Raw genomic sequence first — 24,290 nt, 5'->3', positions numbered from 1 at the left:
CTCTGATTGCTCTACCAAATGAACAAATGGATGAAGATGGAAGGATGAAAGTTAACTTATGCTTTCAAAACAAGTTTTCTCAGCCTCCGATCCCCCAATGTGAAGAGCAAGCTATTTCTACTTTTGTTTTCAAATTAAAAACTGAACTGCCTCCACCATGACCACTCCTATAATAGCAGATTTCTTTGGATTTGATTTGTAATGTTTCATGATAGAGAAGTGTGCTTTCATATAGATAGGAAACATACTTATTTCGAAAACCTAGTTGGCTCCTAATCAAGTGTGTGACTATACATATACTTGTGACTTTTGTCTTGAACATTCACAATTGGCCTTTATATAGGTGCGCTTTAGCATATGTCAGTGCAAATTTTGATTTCAAAACTGTGTTACTTGTAATAGGCATGTGCTGGATGATACACATGCAACTTTTTGAAACTTGAAACATGTCTTCATGTTTTTGGGAATGCCTATACATATGATTCCAAAGTTTATGTCCAAAATCTGCTTCGTTGCTTTTCTAAGTGGTGTGTGCCATTTAACTGTCATTGTGAATTTCATATTTTAAAACCTACTTCTATGTCTATAGGTGTGCACTCATATGACAGTAACAAATCTTGACAAGAACAAAACCTCTTCTATCCTTTTGTTTGGTGCACACTTTTCTTCATGACTTGTTAATTTATTTATCAAAAATTACCTCGATGCTCTTAGATGCACACTTAATTTTTTTGCAGAGTCAATTTGAAAACATTAGTTTATATCTGTTTTGGGTGCATGCTAGTAAACTACACCACAAATTTTGAAGTAATTGCAAAAACTTGCTTCCTAGACCAATGGTGCTCGCTTTTGTATGCCTGTGCAAACTCTTGTTTTAAAAATTCAACACCTCGTTTATATAGTGTGCACTTGATTGTTGTTTAGCATTGTTTCATTTTTGCAGAATTTTTCTACCCATTCAAGGGTGTGCACCTTTCCATTGTTATGTACATTTTCCAACCACTGAAAGCTACTTCTTCATTGTTGTGGTGAACTCCAGTATATGTTCATTTTCTATCCACTTCTCATAGGCACTTCACTTAATTTGAAATGAAAATTCTCAATTCAATTGTCATAGCAAACTTCCACTGCGTCAATTGAACTCCATCCTCTACCATGATGAATGTGTTTGAGAATCCCTTTTTTGACCGTGCAAAGACATGAACAAGAGAGACAACAAAAACAACATAGATGACCATGAAGCTTTGAAATATGACTCTTGGCTTAATGAAAAGAAAATGATGTAGCTTGTAGTTTGACAAAATACAGTTTTTTTGTATGGGTACAACAATTAGCTCTACTTGGGGACCACAACATATACTTGGGGAATTGCTGTTGGCATAGTGTGAACTGTGATGGTTAAATTGTGGTGTTGTGGTTCTTGCCACCAAGGTTCAAACTGCACTAGGGTGTTGTTGTTGAGTTCTTATGTTGGCGATGAGGTTCTCCGTTTGTTTCATAGCTAAGGGATAACCCTTTAAAAAGGACATATGCTTGGGGAATTATAGAAACTCAAAATCTCTAGTTTTATAGTATATCGGTGCTTTATCAGTTGGTTATACAGTCACATTATTTTTGAACCACCTAAAAGAAGATCATCCTAGAAACAAAACCATGTTACGAATGGTGAAAAACATCACTATATAACTATCACATTACAAAAGGGGAAATATGGTACAACACAACATGAAAACAAAAACACTCTTTTACGAGTGTGACTGCAGAGAAACAAAATAGGCTATAGAAAACCATTTACAAGTTGAGAAAAATAGCAACCTCCCCTTGTAAGTTGAGAATCCAATTGTGGTAGCACATAGCTTTGCAAACTTTTCAAAATATCTATTGTGAAGAATGGCTCAGGAAGTCTTTGAAGTTCTTGCAGAGAAAACACAAATGAGAATCCATCATGCTTGTGATTTAAGATGGTCTTCCATCTCATTAAAATTTATCGACATTTGTCAGAGAGTTTATTTCCTTTTTGATATATATTTCAAAATCTTCTTGTTGTAGCACATCCTCAATGTAAACGTTATTGCAATTTCCAATTTAATAAACAAGTTATATGTTTGATGGTGTATTTAAAGTTTTGGTATTATGACTAGGACAATAATATTTTCCTTTGTTTGCTGCAGGTATGGAGGATGAACATGTATCGATTTCAATGTCATCTCCTTTCTTTTGAATGATGTATATATAGCAAGGTAGTCACGATCAAGTGGCACCTTGATCGGACATGTCCGACCAAGATGTCACTTGGTCGTGACTCTTACAAACATCAACCGATCCACTCAGTGATAACTAATCGGTGCTAGTGTAAATGATAACAGATCTATAAACATACCTGATATTGAATCGGTATCATTGTAAATGATAACAAATCTATAAACATACCCGATAATGAATCGGTATCATTGTAAATGATAACAGATCAATAAACACACCCGATAGTGAATCGGTGTCAAAGTAAACAAGCCCGATAACTAATTGCATTTCATATGCAATCGGATTAATATCCCGATAGTATATTAATGCCGATTCATTAATGAATCAACATTAATATGCTATCGGGTTACTAGCCCGATAGCATTTAGATCGACGCTTAACTATGTTAAGCAAGTCGTCGATCTAATCCATCTTTATCCAATGTCAATATCATAGTTATGATCAACGTTATATTCTGATAAACATAAAGCATGAATCAGATAATCTAATAACATAGATGAGTAAGGCAATAACAGAATAGAGGAGATTAATGAGTTAGGAGAGTCTTATCTTGCAAAAGCTACTAATGCATTAACACTCCCTCTTAGCTTTGGAAGATAGATAAAGTAACCTGCATCACATTTCTTTTCCATAATGTCAGTCTCCAAGAATATATATCATCTATACATATGATATGAAGTACCATCAGGACATAAGATACAAATATAAAACATCACTCTAAGTATGTGACATAGAGTATCACCTATCCATGTGATATAAAAGATTCATCATTTTATTATGACAAGATATCACCTGAACACGTGATATCAGTATTGCCTAAACACGCAATACTAAGGATAAACATATGAGGATGGTTAAATTCTCATCTTATCCAAGTTGTTGTATGTGCACAAACATTTTATACAAATGTTTTATCACAACACCATCATGGCACATCCATGACATACCAGAGATCCAACATGATAATTGGTTTGAGAATCATAAGATCGTCACCTTATGATGTCTGCATACAAGTGTTCACAATCTGAGAGATCGTCACCTCTTAGATATGAACACAGGGGGTAAAACCCAAAATATCTCAACATGACAAAAGAAGTTTACACATTAAACATCTTATTTACAAAACAGATTACCTTTCTATCATACCTAAACCCTTTCTGAAGTGATCAACCTTCACTCTGGAAAGTGGTTTGGTCAGAATATCTGCAGTCTGATCTCCTATACTAACATATTCCAATTTGATCACATTTTTGTTTACCATGTCTCGTACATAATGGTATGGGATCTCAATATGTTTGGATCTATCATGGAACATTGGATTCATTGAAAGTTTTATGCAGCTTTGATTGTCGCAATGGATGATAGTAGGTTTCATAGGATCACCAAACAATCCCACAAGTAACTTTTTAAGCCACACTGCTTCTTGGGCAGCCATGGAGGTTGCAATGTATTTGGCCTCGGTGGAACTTTGCGCTACAAAAGACTGCTTTCTGTTGATCTAGGATATCATGGCTGATCCCAAACTGAAGCAGCACCCAGAGGTGCTTTTCTGGTCAGTCACACTTCCAGCCCAATTTGAATCTGTGAATCCGTGTAGATTAAGATCAACCTTCTCGTACTTGAGACCAAGATTTAAGGTGCCTTGTAAATATCTCATAATGTGTTTTACTGCAACCAGGTGTATCTCCTTTGGCTCACACATAAACTGACTCAAAGCATTTACTGCATAGCAGATATCTGGCCTTGTATTTTCCAGATACATAAGAGACCCAATCATTTGCCTGTATAGAGTGGGGTCAGTAGAAGGTGATTCTGCTGCTTCTTCTTTAAGTTTATGAAGATTGGTTTCCATTGGAGCGGTCATGGGTCTGCAGTTTAGCATTCCAAATCTCTTCAGGATGTCCAAGGTATACTTGCCTTGGTTTAGAACAATGTTATCAGAATTATGCCATACTTCCAACCCTAGGAAATAATGAAGGAATCCCAAGTCCTTCATATCAAATTCTTTGGATAGCTCTTTCTTGCATTGATCTATAAGGTGATCTTCTCTTGTGATTAATAAGTCATCAACATATAAAATCAATATTAGCATATCACCTTTATTCTGTTTGTAGTAGAGATTAGGATCTGCATCATTTTTAGAGAAGCCTAGTTTTGATAGATATTTGTCAATTCTTTCATACCAGGCCCTGGGAGCCTGTTTAAGCCCATATAGAGCTTTCTTGAGTCTACACACATGAGACTCTGCATGATGAATCTCAAACCCTTTAGGTTGCTCTAGGTATACTTCTTTAAATATCTCTCCATTAAGAAAAGCTGTCTTTACATCCATTTGATGTACCTTCCATCCCTTTGCTGCTACAATGGCTAGCACAGTCCTTACTGAAGTATATCTGGCTACAGGAGCAAATGTTTCTTCATAGTCTATTCCTTCCTTTTGAGAGAACCCTCTGGCTACAAATCTTGCCTTTTGTTTTTCAATACTGCCATCTGTTGCATGTTTGATCTTAAAAAGCCATTTAGAAGAAACAACAGATTTCTTAGTTGGCCTAGGAACAATCTCCCATACATCATTTTTCATTATGGATTGATGCTCTTCAGACATAGCATCCTTCCATACTTGATGTTTAAGGGCATCTGTTACATTGTCAGGTTCGTTTTTAGATAGATCATTCATAAGAGCAACATAGCTAGTAAATTTATTAGGCTTTTTGTTTTCTCTGAAGGTTCCTAAAGGAGCAGCAAACCTCTGAGCTTCTTCTATTGTTTTGGTGGCCCATAGTGGTCTTTTCTTGAGATTTCTAGGTGAGTGTTCATTTTCATTTTCAGTTTCATCTAGATTCTCCCTCTAAAACTCAGGAGCAGGATCTTCATCTAAGTTAGAGGTAGGGACATAGATTTCAGGTTCTATGAAGCTCTGAGCTCTTTTGAAGGCTAGGTCCTTCTCAAAGATTACATCCCTACGTAGTTCAATATTTCTTTGACTAGGTACATAGATTTTGTAGGCTTTGGAGGTTTCACTATATCCTACAAGCAATCCTCTTTTTCCAGAAGGCTCTAGTTTTAGTCTTTTTTCTTTAGGTACATGGATATAGACAGGACATCCAAATATCCTAAGGTGGCTGATATCTGGCTTAATTTTAGTGAATACTTCCTCAGGAGTTTTGTCTTCAAGATGGGAGTGAGGGCATCTGTTCTGTATATATACAGCGGTGCTGGATGCTTCTGCCCAGAGATTTGTGTTAAGGTTTTGATCTAGAATCATGGCCTTGGCAGCTTCGACTATAGTCCTATTTTTCCTTTCAGCTACCCCATTTTGTTGGGGGTTATAAGGTATAGTGAGCTCCCTCTTAATCCCATTATCTCTACAAAATTCTTTAAACGAATCTGATGTGTATTCTCCCCCATTGTCGGTTCTTAGGGTTTTAACTTTGTTTCCTGAGTGGTTTTCAGTTAGTGATTTAAATTCTTTAAACTTAGAGAGGATCTCTTCTGATTCTTTACTTTTCAGAAAGTAGATCCAAGTCTTCCTAGAGTAGTCATCAACAAATATTACATAATACAAGAATCCCCCTAGAGAGGATACGGACATAGGTCCGCATACATCAGAATGAACTAACTCTAGAATTTTACTAGTTTTCCTAGTACTATTTTGGAATGTACCTTTGGTATTTTTACCTAGGGCACATCCTTTGCATGCCCCTGAATGATCTTGCTTTAACTTGGGTAGACCTGTGACAAGGTTTCCCATTGAAGATAGAGCCCTAAAATTCAGATGGCCTAATCTTCTATGCCAAACTTCATTTGCATTAGTGGCTTCGTGGATTAGGGCTAGGTTGGGTTCCATGCACAGCTCATACAAATAGCCCTATCTCTGTCCAATGGTTTTTGCCTTCTTGATGGAAGAATTCTTTGGCCAAGCCAATACTCTGTTGTCCATGAATGTCACTCTGTATCCGTTATCTTCCAGTGCCGATATAGAGACTAGATTCCTTTTGATGCCGGGGACATATAGTACTCCTTCGAGCCGCAAGGATATGCCTGTCTTCAATTTGATGGTGCAGGTTCCTATTCCTCTGACTGGATGTGTGGAGTCATCTCCGATGGTTACGTCCTCATCACTCTCCTCTGTCATGGAGTCAAGTACTTCTCTAAACCCTGTGATGTGCCTGGATGAACCACTGTCAATCACCCATGAGTTGATCTTGTTAGAAGCTTGGCTTGTGAGTGCTGAGTAGAATACATATTTTCCGGAGTCATCTTCGCCTTTAGTCTTTCCTACTTTGGCAAATGTAGCATGTTTCTTGGTTCTTTCTGGGCACTTTGCAACAAAGTGTCCGAACTGATCACATCTGTAACATTGAATGTGAGATAAGTCCTTCTTTGAAGCATTCTTGCCTTGACGACCTTTTCTCTTTCTAAACTGGCTTTTCTTGTTTTGCTTGGTGGAGTTAGTGTTTAGGACTTGTAGGTCTTCATCTATATTCTTATGTTTCATTCCCATTTTGTTCAATCTTGATTCTTCTTGGAGACAATCATCCCTTAATCTTTCAAACTTAGGATACTTGGACCTTGCAGTGATGCCTTGGATGAATGTGCTCCATCCACTAGGCAACCCATCTAGAGCAATGAGTGTTAACTCTTTGCTTTGGATCTCGTAATCCAGAGTTGCTAGTTCATCTCTTAGAATTGATATCTGCATAAAGTAGGCATTGATTGTCTCCCCCTTGTTCATGGTGATATGATTTATTTCTCGTTTTAATGCTAGAGTTCGACTTGCATTTGATATCTCAAATGTGCTTTCAAGTGCTTTGAACATTTTATAGGCTGTCTGATGTTTTCTTATGATGGGCATTATGTTTTTTCTCACCCCATCAACTATTATTTTTATTGCCTTTTCATTTCCCTCAATCCATGCTGTTTTGTCAGGTTCATTTTCAGGTTGGTCATTTTTAGTTTGAACAAATGAATCCACTTTGTTCTCCTTTAAGATCATCTGAATTATGAATTTCCAGGCTGAAAAATCATCGCCACCTCCGAGTCTGTCTTCGAATCTGATAGCGCTAACCATTGGAGAAATATGATGTAGTATATAACCTTGTTCTTAAATTTGTTTCACAAAATTGAATAGCCTCAAGTTCGATCAACGTGGCTCTGATACCATGTAAACGTTATTGCAATTTCCAATTTAATAAACAAGTTATATGTTTGATGGTGTATTTAAAGTTTTGGTATTATGACTATGACAATAATATTTTCCTTTGTTCGCTGCAGGTATGGAGGATGAACATGTATCGATTTCAATGTCATCTCCTTTCTTTTGAATGATGTATATATAGTAAGGTAGTCATGATCAAGTGGCACCTTGATCGGACATGTCCGACCAAGATGTCACTTGGTCGTGACTCTTACAAACATCAACCGATCCACTCGGTGATAACTAATCGGTGCTAGTGTAAATGATAACAGATCTATAAACATACCCGATATTGAATCGGTATCATTGTAAATGATAACAGATCTATAAACATACCCGATAATGAATCGGTATCATTGTAAATGATAACAGATTGATAAACACACCCGATAGTGAATCGGTGTCAAAGTAAACAAGCCCGATAACTAATTGCATTTCATATGCTATCGGATTAATACCCCGATAGTATATTAATGCCAATTCATAAATGAATTGACATTAATATGCTATCGGGTTACTAGCCCGATAGCATTTAGATCGACGCTTAACTATGTTAAGCAAGTCGTCGATCTAATCCATCTTTATCCAATGTCAATATCATAATTATGATCAATGTTATATTCTGATAAACATAAAGCATGAATCAGATAATCTAATAGCATAGATGAGTAAGTCAATAACAGAATAGAGGAGATTAATGAGTTAGGAGAGTCTTATCTTGCAGAAGCTACTAATGCATTAACACTCAAGAATGATGATCACCTCATGCTCTATTTCCTTCTCACCCTTGTAATTTTTCATCCTTTATAGGAACCCTTTTTAGTATAGGCTCATTGATAATTGCTAAATGTTCGACATCTACTTCTACAATGTCTACATCTTTTTTTTCTTGTTTTTCTGACTAGTGGGTCATAGCTATGCCTTGCTGTCTCACCTATTCCTTAACATTTCCAAACCATTATCATTTATTTACCAGTACAGGGACAGCCCTGGGGATGTTTCCTAGCCATCACCCTATCCCTAAAATGTCATGGTACAAGAATGACTAGATTTCCCTAGGGAACACATCTTCTTGTAACATAGGAAAATAGATGGTATCTTAGAGGTTTGGTCTTCTTGGCTTGTCCTTGTAACCTCTCTTTACTTAGAGTTAACCATACGTTATCTTTGATTTTTATGTACCCTTTGGTGCTGCGTTCATGCCTACTCTTATACTTTACTTGTGACATCTCAAGTTGCTTTTTCACCTTGAGCTGAATTTGCCAAATCCACTCAATGAACTTGGTTGCCTTTGCTACTTTTGAATCTTGCCCATCTTTTTCTTTTTTGTATTATAATGCAATATCAAGTGGATTTGAAGGATGACAACCCAAACAAGCCTCAAGTAGTGGCTGATTTATTGAAGAATCAATTACTCTATTATAGGAGTCCCAAATATAGGGCAAAGATTCATCTCAAGTCGTAGGACAAATGTTACCTAGAATAAGTAACATCTTGTTAACCACTTCCATCTGCCCATCTATTTGTGGATGGAAAGCCATATTTTTCTGGAGTTTGGTATCCATCTTTTCCACAAAGTAGACCAAAATTTTCCAATGAACTTATTGTCTCTATTTAAAACAATGGACTTAGAAGCCCAAAGTACACTTACACAAGAACAGAAAATAATTAAACTGCTTCTAATTCTTGTAATTGTCCTTTTGCCTAGAATTGTTACACACCTAGGTAATTCTCCTACAAAATCTATGGATGTACTTTCCCTGGTCTTGTTGGCACATGAAGAGGCAAATGTAGTCCTTTTTTATGCTTTAGATTTATTAGTGCTTGCAATTGTTTAAGCTTTTCCCCAAAAGTTGCATCCCAGGCATATTATTTCTCATAGACTTCTTTGGTGAAAGGCTCAAGTTGATTCACCATGGCCAAGGTTGAAATTGGTTGATTTGATAACATTTTGCCATCACATTTGAGCTTCCCTCTTTTGTATTTGGTCACTAAATGAGCTGTTATAAAAACACCGTCCGTTTGCAGTGTCTGGTTTGTTTTAATGTACTTTTAGGTTGCAAGTATTGTAGAGGTTGGTGGCCAGTGTGCACAATCGTTTCTTTTCCTGACAGATAATGTTTCCTTTTCTTAATTGCTTGAACTAATGCATGTAACTCCTTATCATCAGTTGGATGATCCATAGCTGCTGAAGTAAAAGCCTATGAATGATAACTAACATGTTACCTCCTTGTAACAAGATGGAATCCATTTTATATTCACTTACATTGGTCTCCACTTCAAAAGGCTGCTGCAAATTAGGAAGAACAAGTGTAGGAGACTGGCTGATTTTGTATTTCAACAACCCAAAAGTCTTTCCCATTGCTGCAACTGAATGTAGTGGTATGGCTATAGATGAGAAGACTGGAATAAATTACCATGTCCCTAAACCATGTTTAAAAAAAGTTCTTATTTTGGTGGCAGTTTTGGGGGTAGGCCAATCAGTGATGCCTTACAAATTTGGTGGGATCTACTCTCAACTTACCTACTCCAACCACATTCTGAATACACTAGTGATTGTTTGATCAACTTAAATTTCTTCACAATATGCAAAAGTTGTTTTGTCTGTTGCTTGAAATGAATTAGGCGTTCTTTCCCTATTGCACAAAAAATTAGAAGATCATCTAGAGACACAATCATGCATGTATCTATGAAATCTATGAATATATCTTTCATCAATCTCATAAAAGTAGTTGAAGCATCACATAAACCAAAGGGAAGAACTAATCATCCGCAGAGACCATGCTTGCTTTTGAAAGTCGCGTTCCATGCATTCTCTTTCATGTAATGATACTTAGATTTGAAACCAACCTTGTGAAAAGCTTCCATGTTTAAGATAATCCAACAAATCATCTACTCCATGGAGGGTATAGTGATTCTTTATAGTTATCTTGTTCAGTGCCATGTAATCAATGCCCCATCCTCCAAGAGCCATCTTTCTTCAATACCATGACTCTAGTTCACATGCTTGGCCTTGGCAGACCAAAAAGTTTCAGACTCAGCAAAAGTTATCAAAGTAAAAAAAACAATTGATTTCTTATTTTCTTTTAATGCAAATTATAATTACAAAATGTATCACATGAGTCTAGTGGGGTTAGTGCCCCTTGTAGGATCGAAAAAAAGCACCCCTCATGGGATATGCAGGCATGCCATTTTCAAAATTTTTAGTAAGGAAAAAAATCATGTTTTTAAATTGTGAAAATTACATTTTTTAGTGTTTTACCCATGTTTTCTATGCATGGGCAAGTTGCTGGCATGGGTTTGCTGATTTTCAACAAGTACTGGTTGTTTTCAACAGTGACTCGTTAAGTACTCAGCCCACATAGATAGTGAGTTCTCAATTGAGATTATTCAGCCAGCAAAAGGTTTTAGAAGTACTTGGTGAATTTGTATGCTATGACCATGACAATAGGCAAACCACATGGTGTAAAGCTTTGGCTGAATGACCCCTTGATCAATTAAATCTTGAAGATGTTTTTTTGACCTTATTGCTCTACATAAGTGATTTCCTATACAAGTCAATGTTAAGTAAAGGAGATTTAGGAAGCAATTTTATGTCATGCACTAACTCCCTTTTTGGTGGCAACCCCTTAGGCTCAAAGAACAATTGCTGAAAATGTTCTTAAAATCCATCCAAATCCTTCATTCACTTGTTAGTGTTAGACAATACAGAAATCCCTCGTCCACTCTCTTGCTTATCCTTAAATAAAAGTAAAACAAAATTGCCTGGTCTTTGGAATGATTTTAACATTGGCTTGGTTGGAACTTACCATTGCAACTTTGTCTTTGCTTTTGTGTCCCCTTATGATGCTTTTAGGTCCGTCCTTGAACCATTGGTATTTCATATCCCTCACAAAAATAGCTTCTCTATCATACAAGGGCTACCAAGCAATATATAAAAAGCATCAGGAGTAAGCACATCTGCATCCGCTTCATCAATGTGCAATGAGTTATATCAAACTAAAATTTATACTTCTTTGCAACTTGAATTTCCACACCATTTTTCACCGAACCTGATGGATATGGGCGAGGATGATCTTATGTTTCTTAACCATTCTCTTTAACGATGTTGGTTGAATTTGAATTTCATTGTGAACTAGGATCTACAAGTCCATTCTCCCTTGTTTTTTTGCTTGTATTTTGAAGGAAAAGTTTTTTCATTTCTTCATGCTCCTTTTTTGTATTCATTATCTTGGTGGCTATGCACCTGTTGTGACCATTTCACACATCGCCCCATTAAAATGGGGACCCCCTCTTTTTGCTTTTGTTTTGCCTGTTCTTCTCTCTGCTTTTAGGGTTTTTTGGTTAAGAGAGTGAGTTGTCTGGACTAGGGTTAAGCCTTAGGGGTTTCTTTTGGATATTTTCAAGCCGAGTCCAGTCAAATTTTGAAGATTATTATGCATCCTCCCGAGGCTTGCAATTTTGAAATAGGATGAGCCTGTCAGGAAGTCAGGTATGTCTCAGGTTAGGTCCAGTCAGGGTTTTTTGAGGGCAAATTCAAGCTATGTCTAAGTGCTAGCATTTTGAGGATGGAATTGTGCATTTTTGTCCGGGTAAATTTTGACCAAATTTTTGAAGGCTTGATAACTGGTTCCCGGCCTTGGAGATGACCTAATTATGCCTTGTCAAATGATTGAAGACCTAAATTGTGGATATTTTGGCTTATAGAGATGATATCGCTCCTGTCCCTCTCCCAGGGACCAAGGCGAAAATGTTATTTAGTGCATATTTGTCTCTAACTTCCTTTAATTGTTTTGTGCAGGGTCTCCAGGGGAGATAATTGGACGTGAATTGAAGATTTTAAGGATTTTGAAGATTTGAAAATAATGAAATTTGAAGGATTAAGACAAATCGCTCCTGTCCTCCACTGAAGGACCAGGGCGAAATGGTTTATTAGGGTCATTCTTGGCCTTGATTGGTCAAATTGAAGCATCAAGGGTGCAAGGAAGAATGAAACGAGCATAATAGAGCATCCAGACTCAGTTAAAGGCAATGAAAGGTTGAACTTTTTGTCTAGCAAGATGAATTCGCTCCTGTCCCTCACCAAGGGACTAGAGCGATTTTCTTTGTACACACCTTCTTGGACCTTTTTTGGATTTGGGCTCTCGTTCATGGATTGTAAAAAGATGATATCTTCCCTAGCAAAGGAAATTTGAGATGAAAAGTGAAGGGATTTGGCCTTGAGGACAAAAGTCGCTCCTGTCCCTCACTGAAGGACCGGAGCTTGAATTCCAAATTTGCATTATCCTTGCAAGATTTAAGTGATTTCGCGATTTGAAGAGGTCAAGGGAAGTATGTTTTGCCCGCTGAATATAACTTGAGTAGGTCACAAAGAAGAGAATCAACCCAAATGGCCATAGGCGCTCCTGTCCCTCTCCAAGGGACCAGAGCGATTTTCTCACAAGACAAATTTCTGGCAAAGGTAAAGCAAGTTTCATGTTTGAGATGAATGAAGGGAGGCATAATCGGTCCATTGAAGATAATTTTGAAAGTTAGCAAAACACAAGTGAGCTTATAATTGCAAAAGCGCTCCTGTCCCTCACCAAGGGACCAGGGCGAAAAACACATTAACAAGCCTTCCTCCCCAAATTGGGACGAATCCAAGTCGAGGCACAAGATTGGAGTGATATTTAAAAGTGCTTCAAGGAGGAATGAAGTTGCAAAGACCATAAAATTCGATGAAAATGGGCTAGGGCGCTCCTGTCCCTCACCAAGGGACTAGAGTGAAATCTTCAAGTATGCCTAAACACTTAACGTTTGAAATACTATTTCTTGTTTCAGGACTCAAGATAGAATGGAGAATCATATTTTATGCCTTGAGGGTAATTGGAGGTTGATGTGGTCGAGAATTTGTACAATAAACTAAAAGGCGCTCCTGTCCTTCACTAAAGGACCAAGGCGATTTTCATAAAATCAACAAATCCCCTCCAGGATCACGCCAAGACAAGGTTGTGCAAAGTGAGAAACATCTTTCGAAAGATGATGAACAAGGAATTGCCCCCAAGAATCAACAATCTTAGGCTCAAATGTAAAAATCGCTCCTGTCCTTCACTGGAGGACCAGGGCGAAAATCTTTGGAGAGTCTATTTTGCCTTGAGAAAACGAGTTGAACATACACTGAAGGGACGAATGAAGATCATTGTTTACCTCCAAACTTGAATTGGCGATTTGAAAGACAAAGACCAAGGACAACGGGTGAGATCGCTCCTGTCCCTCACCAAGGGACCAGGGCGAAAATGCTTTAAGGCAAGCTCCTTCCAAAGAACGAACGAATTGAACTCAAAGTTCCCAATAAAATGCCATTTTAAACACCAAAGGTGAGGTTTTGAATGTGAAAATAAGAGATGCAAGGTCTAAAATGCATGGGCGCTCCTGTCCCTCTCCAAGGGACCAGAGCGATGTTATTGATATCCATTATTTTCCCCAGGCTTGAGCGCTTACTTCAAACAAATCGCATTAATTGCCAAATTCACTAAAACCTTGAAATATTTTAATTAAATTGGCATTTAATAAGGGTGCGTTGGTATTTAATAATTAATTTAAGCCTTGGAAAATCGTTTTTTATTATTATTAAGGCATTCGAAATTAATTATTATTAAATAAAAAATTAAAAACAAGCGCTTAAGGTATCATTTTAATGTTTTGGGGCAAGTCGGCCTTCTCCTTTTATATATTTTTATTTATTTTTGGCCTATTTTCCAAGTCGGCCTATGGGAAAAGGAAGTGGTGAGTGCCTATATAAGAGAGGTGTGTTGAGCGATTTTAATCCATCATTCAATCATTCATTCAAGTGCTATTTGGAGAAGCAATAGAAGATGCGAAATCTGGTCTAAGTTGGAGCGAATTTTGTTGAAGGCTAGAGGTGGTGGAGTTGATAAAGGAAGCGCATTTTGAGAACTTCGATCTACCTTTTCCCTAGCGAATTTTCCTAATTTTGCATCATTTCTTAGAATTAATCCTCAAGTGGAGGTATGGCGAGATCTTCCTAGTCCAATGTTGAAATTTTGAATTTTGAATTTCAAATTGCGTAGTTAAATTTAGGAAATGATAATTCAAAGATTTATCATGAAGTTTCCTAAATTAAATGCTTCAATCTTCCTTTCTACTCTATATGTTTGAATTGCAAGATATATTACTCATTATGAAATGTTGTGTAGGTGTCAAGATGGCGACCCCAAAGGCAGGAGCATCCACTAGTCGTCCAACTCTCATGAAGGAAGATCAGAGGAATGAAGAATTGGAGACCAAGATCGTGTCAAAGTGGAGCAACATTGGAGATACCAACTTGGGGAACTTAAGTGTGAAGAAGTTTCGAGAGGTCCCTTATATTGGAAAACCATCACCTGTCGCAAAGAGAATAATTGAAAGTGGCATCATCAAGGCGGCCGGTTTAGTGCCATGAGTTGATGATCGAGTGTGCCCGCCATTATGACCCACAATCAAGATCAATCGTATCCAAGGAAGGGAACACTTTGGCTTACCTTTCAGAAGAGGCTATCAGTGAGGTTCTCCATCTGCCAGAACATAAAGATATGATTTACAAAAGCTTGGAAGGAGCTAGGTCCATCTACGAAGATGATCCAGACACTTGCTTGAGCATCATCAATAAGAATTGGTTACTCAAAAGTCGTCCTCGCCTAAGCAAGATTCCCAACACACCACATAGGATCGACTTCTAGGAGGAATACAGAGATTTGATAACTTTGCTCAATCGAGTTACAGGGGCTTCTCAAGCCTTCTATTTTGAGAAGTGGATGTTCTACTTCATCCAAGTGATAGTTCAAGGGAAAGGAACAATTCATTGGGCTAGAATTATTAGCCATTGCTTGGACGTGCAGTTGAGAAGACTGAAGGCTACCAAGTCCTTCCACATGAGCTCGTACATCATATATGCCTTGATCAGGAGTTTTGAATATGCAGGACTACCTCACAGAGGAGTGATCGGAAGAGGGCCTGGGGAAGTCAGAGTTTGTGAATCTTATGTTCATTTGCATCACCCACCTGGAAGTAACTACAAGTTAGTTAATGATCCCTTCACGATGAACATCACCAGGATGTTGCAAGGTGGGATTCACAATCGGATATCTCAAGATGCACAAGAGCTTGTAAAGAGGTATGGTGCTTGGTTTATCCAATTCCAGAAGTTTACATATATTAGAGTTCATGGGTGTCCTTCACCTCCATATATGTTGCCAAGATATCCGACAGACAGGATAGTGTTACTGGAGGTGACTAGGCAGTTGGCGGCTTATGCGAAGGCATTCAGACACAGGCATGGAAATGGAATTCTGGTGCCTATCATACTAGGGAATTCAGTTGAGGTATGTCCTAATGCTTTAGCCTTGGATGATGTAGAGAAAGAGTTGGCCTTATATTCATTTTCATTCTTTGCCTTGAGAGAGAATTTTGATCCTTATGGATATATAGAAGAGACAGTCGGTAGAAAGTACAAGCATGAATTTCAGATAGAGGACTTTTGGATGAATCTCTCAAGTGATCTAGAAGTAAAAAGAAAGATGCATTCTAGATTGCCTTTAGATCTCATCAGGAAATGCAAAGTTTACAAAGTGGCCGATCAAGCCCAGGACAGTGGCAGACATCTCCAATCATCTTATGACCGAGAGGACAAAGCAGTGAGGATAGATTGGAATGAACCTGAGATTGTGGACTTAAAAACTTTGATGGCTCCGGTTTTGTCATGTACTCGCAGATGGGTGGATATACAACATCAAAAGTTGAGAGAACAGAACACACCGATAACTTTTACTTTGGAGGAAAGGCCAGGGGAAGGAGGAGCAAGCACAAGTGAAGGCAATCCTCATCCTAGGAGCACAAGTGAAGACAATCCTCACCCTAGATGCGTAAGTGAAGGCAATCCTCATCCTAGAAGCGCGAAGAGGAAAGAAAGACCTGAGAAAAGGGAACCCTCCAAGAAGAAGCAAGAGGCCCATCAAGATCACTCATCTGGCACATCTTCTCGACATGAAAAAAGGACAAGTCAAGGACAAGAGAAGAGGGTACTTGAAGTTGATGAACCTATGGAATCAATGGTCCAGAATGATAAACATGAAGAAAGGCAAGCACCTCAACGTTCATCAAGTCAATCTCCCCAAGTCAATGAGCTACATGAAGACAAGAATGATGATGAAGTGACATCTCCTCTCCGAGAAGAGGGATTAGTGCCTAAAGAAATACAAGTTAGAGAGACAAGGTCCGCCATTCCAGATTGGTTAAAGGAGAGGCTAACAAGGGCGATTGTGATCGAAGATGAAGATAATGTAATTGATTTAGAAAGCCTTGTTGGAAATTCTCAGGAAGTGACAGAGAGGAGGAAGGCTACCAAGATGTCCAAGATGATCAGAGATGAGACAGGGTCCAGGAAGTTGCAGATAGCTACACCAGCAGTGGACAAATATGAAGGTGAGATCCTGACAGAGGAGTATGATGTAGAGACCTTTGAGCTTGGTCCACTCACAGCCGAGCAAACACTGGATGAGGCAGCTGATTCATTTGAGGCACTTAAAGACAAGCTTAAAGAAGAAATGGAAAAGAATAGAAAGCTTGAGCGAGAGGTCGGTGCTTGGAGAGGCTACTTTAGCCATCTCAATCAGCCTTTGGGACGTTATGATCCAGCAGTGTCTCCCGTGCAAGCACTTCCCCTTGAATCAGTTGGCGAGGCAGAAAGAGTCAAGAGCTTGGTTCAGCTTATGAGCTCTTGGATTGACAAATCCCATACCGTTGCCATTGAGTTCGCAACAAGAATGATGCAGACCACCCATCGAGCTATCCAGGTCCTTGAGATCATTCACAACCTAATGATAACAGTAGCCGCCTTTGCCCACACTAGAGATGTTATCATTCCTGTTCTGCAAGTAATCAGGCAAACACCAAGGAAGATCCTAGCACAAGAAAAGATAAGGGATGGAGGAGCTCATAATTTACTCCAGTGGTCAACTCTACTCCAAATGAAGGAAGTTCTTTTCGAAGACATCAGCACCAAATGCAATCAAGTTGAGGAGGTCATCCATCCAATTCAGGACAAGATATTTGGGGTGTTATGTTCTATTCTTGGTAGAAGGATTGAAGATGAGACAAATGTGAATCTTCAAGAGTTGGAAGAGAAGGTTAAGGTGGTCATCTTTTGCAAAGATGAAAATATTATCACAGATGAGCAAAGGGATCAAATGTTCGCTATTATGCTCCTGATTGAGAAAATCAAGGAACTCGAACCTGGATGGGATGTAGCTCTTCTCAAAGCCTTCGATCAAGTTATCCACTTGGAGGAACGAATGAGGAATCTTCCCGAGATTCCTATTGCTGAGATTGAAGAAATTGTGTCCAGATTCATTGCATATGCCAAGAAGGAGCATTGGAAAGGGAACAAGGTTCTAGAAGAGAGGTTGTTGTAGATAATGTGGCACCTTAATTATCATTGGTCTATGTTTCCTAGATTTTTGTGCCAATTAAATATTTGGCTATGCATTTAATATTGTTCAATAAAGGGAAACTTTTTGTAATAAACCCTAATTAGGGTTTAGGTGTCAAAATCTCAGCCGTTGATCTTCTTTTGATCTGGGCCGTTCATTGTAATTGAGGATGCTATATATACCCTCACTCATTTTCATTTTGACATATAGAGAATAGCAGAATAGAATTAGAGATTGAGAGGAGAAATAGATATTAGAGTCAGACAGTTAGGAGTTATTTTGTAGTAAGATTGAGCATTGAAGAGAGAATTTCAAGCAATTGTTGTCTATTTTGGCTTTGAGATCAATAAAATATTGAAGTTATGGTGTTTTATTGCAATTCTTGTGGCTACTTTCATGGTTGCTTACTTTCTTGAATCATTCTTGGTTGAAGGAGTGTTTAAATTTGAAGGACTAAGTGTTGGGCTTGATCTTTGGTGAGATTCACGTTCCAAACCACTAGCTTCTTGCTGATTGTAAGGACGCCTTGCGTGGTCAACTGGAGATATTTGGATTGCTTAAACCTTCAGTCATTATTGAACTATTGATATGTACCTTCATGGTAGTGTCTATGATTCTTGATGAATTGAAAAATCATTAGTCACCTTAGAAGATCGCATCAACTTCAGTAGAGTTGTTATTCCTTGGCAATACTGAAATTGGTAGAATCTTACCAAGTCTAGCCTACATTGAGTCATTCCTAGGATTAGATTAGAATTCATCTCTTGCAAACCCTACCTCTTGATCCTTTTTGAGAACTTGTTAGTTTTAGGAAATTCTGTTCCTGTACGGAAATGTAAGGCCCCTTGATGAAACAACATTCACAACGACCACTGGTGCTTATCCACACGTAGAGACCCTACATCAAAGAACCTTGGAGTCATCCTGATTGATCCTTTTTCGCGACATCTTCAGCAATCAGAGGCTTTATTCAAGAGAGGATAAGGTACCCTTGGGTATTTTATTCTGTGTTTGATTGTGTACAAAATACACGTCAACAGCACCCTAGCCTCTTTTTTACATCCAAAGTGTCCTGGACTTCCTCCTCTTCTTAGGAGTACCCATGGACTTCTTTGAGTCCTCTTTGGCCCTATTCTTTTGGTGTACTTCTGGATGCAATTACTTTTGGTGTTAGTATACCCATAAATATTGTAATGACTACAATGATCTTTTGGATCTTTACAATGGTGCACAATAACAGTAATCTCAATACCCTTCCTATAACTCTCCTGAGGAACTTGTCCTTATCCTTCTTGGACTGATTATTGCTTTGCCATTGTTGGGAAGGTTCTCCCTCACCTTTCCTCTTCTCCTCTTCTACATGGTATGCTTGGGCACATGCCTTTAAGGCTCTAAGTACTTTGGATTTGCATTGTTTACCTCGGTATGGATATGAGTGTGGAGATCTCCAAAATATTTGGTGAGTATATTCTCCTCCTATTGATCTATGCTGAACAATATATCTTGTTTGAATTTTGTGGTATAATCTTGTACAAATTGGTCACTACCTTGTCTGAAATGAAATAACTTGATCTTTCAGTCATTTTTATGCCAATTTGGATAAAAATTCCTACACAACAATTCTTTGAACTCTTCCCAACTAAGCACAATTGTTTTCCTCTACTTTTTAGAAGATGCCAAATAACTCTCTGACCATACAGTGGCACGACAAAACATCTTGAGGCATGCAAAAGAAATCTTTTGTGTCCCACTCAAATTATTCACACTAAAATAAACCTCCATTTGTTTTATCCATGCATCTAGAAATTCAGAGTTTACTTAAAAAGATTTAATTTCAATTTTTGCTTTAAGTCTATATGAAGTTTCCTTAGATTTGACCTAAACCTTTTCTGTTTGTCGTATCTCTGTCAAATGTGTTTCCCCAATAACCAAATTTCTTGGACCATGTACATATTTTGGTGCTCATAGAGTTGCTTTATCCAATCTCGTTGGTAATGCATATGCTCTTGTTGCTAGCTAACCCAATTATGATTTTGCATGACATTCTCCATGTTGCTTTCCAAGGCCAGCCACTTTTGTGTTTAAATTATCCATTTTCACCTCTCTATTCCACTCCTAAAGTAGAGATTGCTGGGTTGCAAGGAAGTAATTCTTTGTTCTCCAAAGGCCGAGTCACTATCATATGCCTTTCCACGATTCCAATGATTAGAAACCTGGCTCTGACACCAAAATGATTCATGATTTCCTCAAATTGCTTGTAGAATTTAACAAATCACACAATTAAACTGTTGTTCTACTTGAATTACTCATATGATAGCTCAAGAGGATTGAATATTATGAAAACATAAATAAAATGCTGAAACAACTAGAAATTTAACTAAAAAGCACTAAATTTTAATCTGGAAAATCTTGAAATAGGGAAAAACCAGTTGTTAGCAGCAATTACACATCTACCCGATCTTTCATCAGAAACAATCAAGTACATAGTAGATATAAGTTACAACAATTAGTTGTTTTTTGTTCACTGTAAAGTCGCTAATCCCTCTTACAACCAGGTTGTCCTCAAGTTGATCAGTACAACACCCTGCAAGCCTCTGATGATGTATTTACCTTTCCATGTCTTCTTATAGATATTTTATAATTCTAACAGTGCACTGAAAAGTCTTGTTGACCAGAATTTGAAGAGAAAGGGTCGTTCTGGTTGTTCCAAATTCTTGTTTCTGCTGTTATATAAAACCACCCATTTCAGATAACCAACAGTTGTGAAACTGCCCCTATAGGGGGCCCAGCAGTTCCTAAACCACCCCTTGATGGAATTGGTGGTTTTGTTCCACTGGTTCTTAAGGTGTGTTTCAAAACTGGAAACTTGAGAAAAACTTTATTTTGTTGAGGAATATTCTTCTTCAGATCCTAATAAATCAGACTTGGTTTGAAACACTACACACATGGATAAGAACCATCTTTGCTTTTGTATGCGTTGTGCTATTTTATAGTTTGGTTATATGTTTGCATTGTATCGAATTTCAACATTGGTACCTTTCATAATGCTGGAAAAAGAGAGAAGGAAATATTCCCTTGGCAAGTTCATTACAATTTCAAATTAACATTTTTATGAGGAGCTTTTTCTCTTTGATGCAATTTTCTTCATGTTTGTGTCTTTTGCCATTTTTCCATAAAGATTAGGAATATGATACTATTATATTTGCATCTAGGTTCAAGCTTATCTATTTGATGGATACTGGGAAGACATAGGTACCATTGATGCTTTCTACAATGCAAACTTAAGGCTCACCATGAGGCCAGTCCCTGATTTCAGGTATTTATTATTGATTGAAACCATTTACATTAAAAATGTTATCATTTTTTATAGTTTTATCATGATATTCATTCTTCTTGAGTACAGAGGCTTTTGGTTTCCCTTTTTCTTAGATGTAGGAGTAAGATGACTGAGATATGCCCCTGGCTCGAGTCTCATCTGAAATTTAAAATGCTGTCAATTTTGCAGTTTCTATGACAGTCTTTCTCCAATCTATACTAAAAAGCGATTCTTGCCACCTTCAAAGGTGCTCGATGCAGAGTTGACTGACTGTCTCATTGGTGAAGGATGCATCTTGAAGGTAATGCTGCTTGTCGTAATTGATCTCAGAATTTTGCATTCGCAGATGATGTAGTAACAGTATCTGTCATGCAAAGTGCATCGTGTTAAGGCTCCTAGTTTACATTTTATTTACAGAAATGTATTTGTATTAAATCCATTGTACAGTTTCGGACCAGATATCCTGCTCTGGTAGACAATATATTGTAGTCTTTGGCATTGCTCATGATCAATAAGATCTGAGCTCTCTGATTGTTGATACACTCAGTCAAAAATTTATTTCCCTAACTACTGGATTCTCAATAATGCAGAATTGTAAAATTATCCACTCAGTTGTTGGGTTACGTTCTTGGATTGAAGATGGTGCAATCATAGAAGATTCTCTACTTATGGGTGCTGATTACTACGAAGTATGTCATTCTATACTGTTCATTGCATGGCTCTATTTATCTATTTCTTAACAAGAAATGTAGGCGGGAAACAAATTAAAATTGGCACAAGAATATGAGAGGACTCATTTTAATATCCATGTTGGACCCAAATTTGCATGTCTTACCTTTATATTTTAAAAATTCAAGTATGTTGAAATGGCTCTTTTCTGTCAAGACTGATGAAGAGAGAAGTGCAATAGTGGCAAAAAATGGTGTCCAAATCGGCATTGGAAGAAATACACATGTAAGAAGAGCAATAATTGACAAAAATGTTCGTATTGGAGACAATGTTAAGGTAATGTCACACAACCCAAAGTGACAGGGATTCTCTGATAAATATCAGTTTGTTTTCCTTCAAATACTAATTACAATTGATGTATTGGTTCAGATAATAAATGCTGACAACGTGCAAGAAGCAGATAGAGAGATTGATGGATACTTTATAAAGAGTGGCATTGTCACTGTAATAAAAAATGCTTTAATTCCTAGCGGAACAATTATTTAGGATGAGTATAGGTATATGCAGGAACTATTTTTAAGCCTAAAATTATTCTTTCTTATTTCATTCTTTGAATTTGTGTATATTTCACATAGCATGTCCAGGCATTAGATCATTTTAAATGTACGGATTTCTCAATACTTGAATTACTACCAAGGAGAGTTCAGAGCAGAGAAACCTTCAGTTTGTACTTTTTTTTAATTGAGGTCATTCTATGGGAAATAATGCTCATTCCCATGGTTTAATGCATCTGATATATCTGGTTAAAATTAAAACAACTTTAAGAAAAACCTTTCCAGATTCTTACTATGCAATTATTGTGTTTGTCACTCTTGAACTGTTTCTTTTGTCGTTGAATGTAAATTTGATTGCTTTGGGTGAGCATTACAGAATCAAGTTCAAGAATCCAAATTTGTATATGGCTCATGCTATGTAAAGAATCTGCTATATTGAAACAAGTACATGAGGCCATAAAAGATGTATTTTTAAATGGTTTAAAAAAAATATATATGAATTATGAAATTTGCATATTTGAATAGAGGAAAACATCATTCCATTTTAAACATTTATAGTAAAAGTATAAATAGAATTCAATTTTTTGGGTTTAAGATATGATTTGAGAAATTTAAAAATAATGTAATATTCTAAAAAAAATATGGAGAAATGTATTTGATTGATAAACAGTGATACAAAGATCTTAGTCCCTTACAAAACCAAAGAGTTTAAGAACAACAAAACAAAATACCCTGTTGCAAGTAGCAGTACACAAATAGCACAAGGAACAATGAAAAAACCAACAGTAGATAAAAAGGTCATAACAATAACCAGTTAATTAAATATTGAATAATCTAAGCTTTTTGGGATTATTCGTATTTAATTAATTAAGTGCTGAACCATGGTTTTAATAAAGTGCAATGGAAATTATAAGAGGGTCACTTTATTAGGGAGAAAAATGGAATAAAAGTTTCATAGGGCTTTATAAGGAGATTTGAGAGCTCACTTGCATTATACAATATTTATAAGAAGAGCTCTGAGAGTTCTACTTCCTTTTCAAGAAGCCCTAGAATAGTAACCCTTGGGTTTTGGTGGATTAGACTGAAATTCAATTCCATCTTTGGAGTGGATTTATTTCATGATTCACAGTTGCACTTCATTGTTCATTTTGGAGTTGAAGGTTTTATCGTTTTCATAGTTTTGCCAAGTTTGTACGTACAGTTTGTGAAAGATTTGCATACAATAAATGTTTTATTAACTGTATATGCAATTGATTTGGAATAAGAAGTTTGTGCAGTGCCTGTGATAAAGGAAAATAATAAAATAAATATTTAATAATTGCTAGAAATACCCAGCTGTATCTCTTATTTTGGCTCCAAGAGGTTGAACTACTTTCTAAGGGAGTATTAATGGTTCATAGCTTGTATAAGGCTCTAAAGCTTTGAGGAGAGCCTAATGCGGCTTTGGGAGGCCTAACGTGGCATTACAAGAGAGTCCAAGCTTGTTTGAAAGGCTTGAAAGCCTTCGGAAATCTGGCGTAGCCTTTAAGGCTTCACAAAATCCAAACGCAACACCAAAGGAATTGATAAATAAACTTCAACGCAGAAAAAGAAAAGGCCAACTCAACAATTAGAAAAGAGACGCAAGCTATAAGGAGGTGTTGTAATATTTTATTTAATATATCAGCAGGGTATCTAAGTCTGGAAATTAATCATTGGCCAGTCAACAGCAGATTGCCAAGCACGCCAAGCATCTCAAGCACGTCAAGTATGTGAAAGCTATTGGGAATATAAAAATATTGATATCATGTGATCTAATGACTGTTATTTTTCGTATGTGCCTTGTG

General features: G+C 37.3%; 1 protein-coding gene across 2 annotated transcripts in view; it reads left to right on the top strand.

The window, feature by feature from the left end:
• The window catches only part of LOC131037477 (glucose-1-phosphate adenylyltransferase small subunit, chloroplastic/amyloplastic), a 76,902-nt gene extending 53,922 nt beyond the window's left edge, over positions 1-22,980 (top strand). For both annotated transcript variants that reach the window (XM_057979284.2, XM_057972951.2), the window contains 5 exons: positions 21,138-21,241; positions 21,431-21,542; positions 21,832-21,930; positions 22,127-22,246; positions 22,340-22,980. In XM_057979284.2, coding sequence (XP_057835267.2) covers positions 21,138-21,241; positions 21,431-21,542; positions 21,832-21,930; positions 22,127-22,246; positions 22,340-22,456 — 552 coding nt within the window. In that variant the 3' untranslated portion in view covers positions 22,457-22,980. The remainder of the gene's footprint in view (positions 1-21,137; positions 21,242-21,430; positions 21,543-21,831; positions 21,931-22,126; positions 22,247-22,339) is intronic.
• Positions 22,981-24,290: the final 1,310 nt, after the last annotated feature.

Source organism: Cryptomeria japonica, chromosome 3 (assembly GCF_030272615.1).
Source record: "Cryptomeria japonica chromosome 3, Sugi_1.0, whole genome shotgun sequence".
In the NCBI taxonomy this organism is placed as follows: domain Eukaryota; kingdom Viridiplantae; phylum Streptophyta; class Pinopsida; order Cupressales; family Cupressaceae; genus Cryptomeria; species Cryptomeria japonica.
Note: the sequence above shows the minus strand (reverse complement) of the source record. Positions and strands in the feature narration are given on the sequence as shown.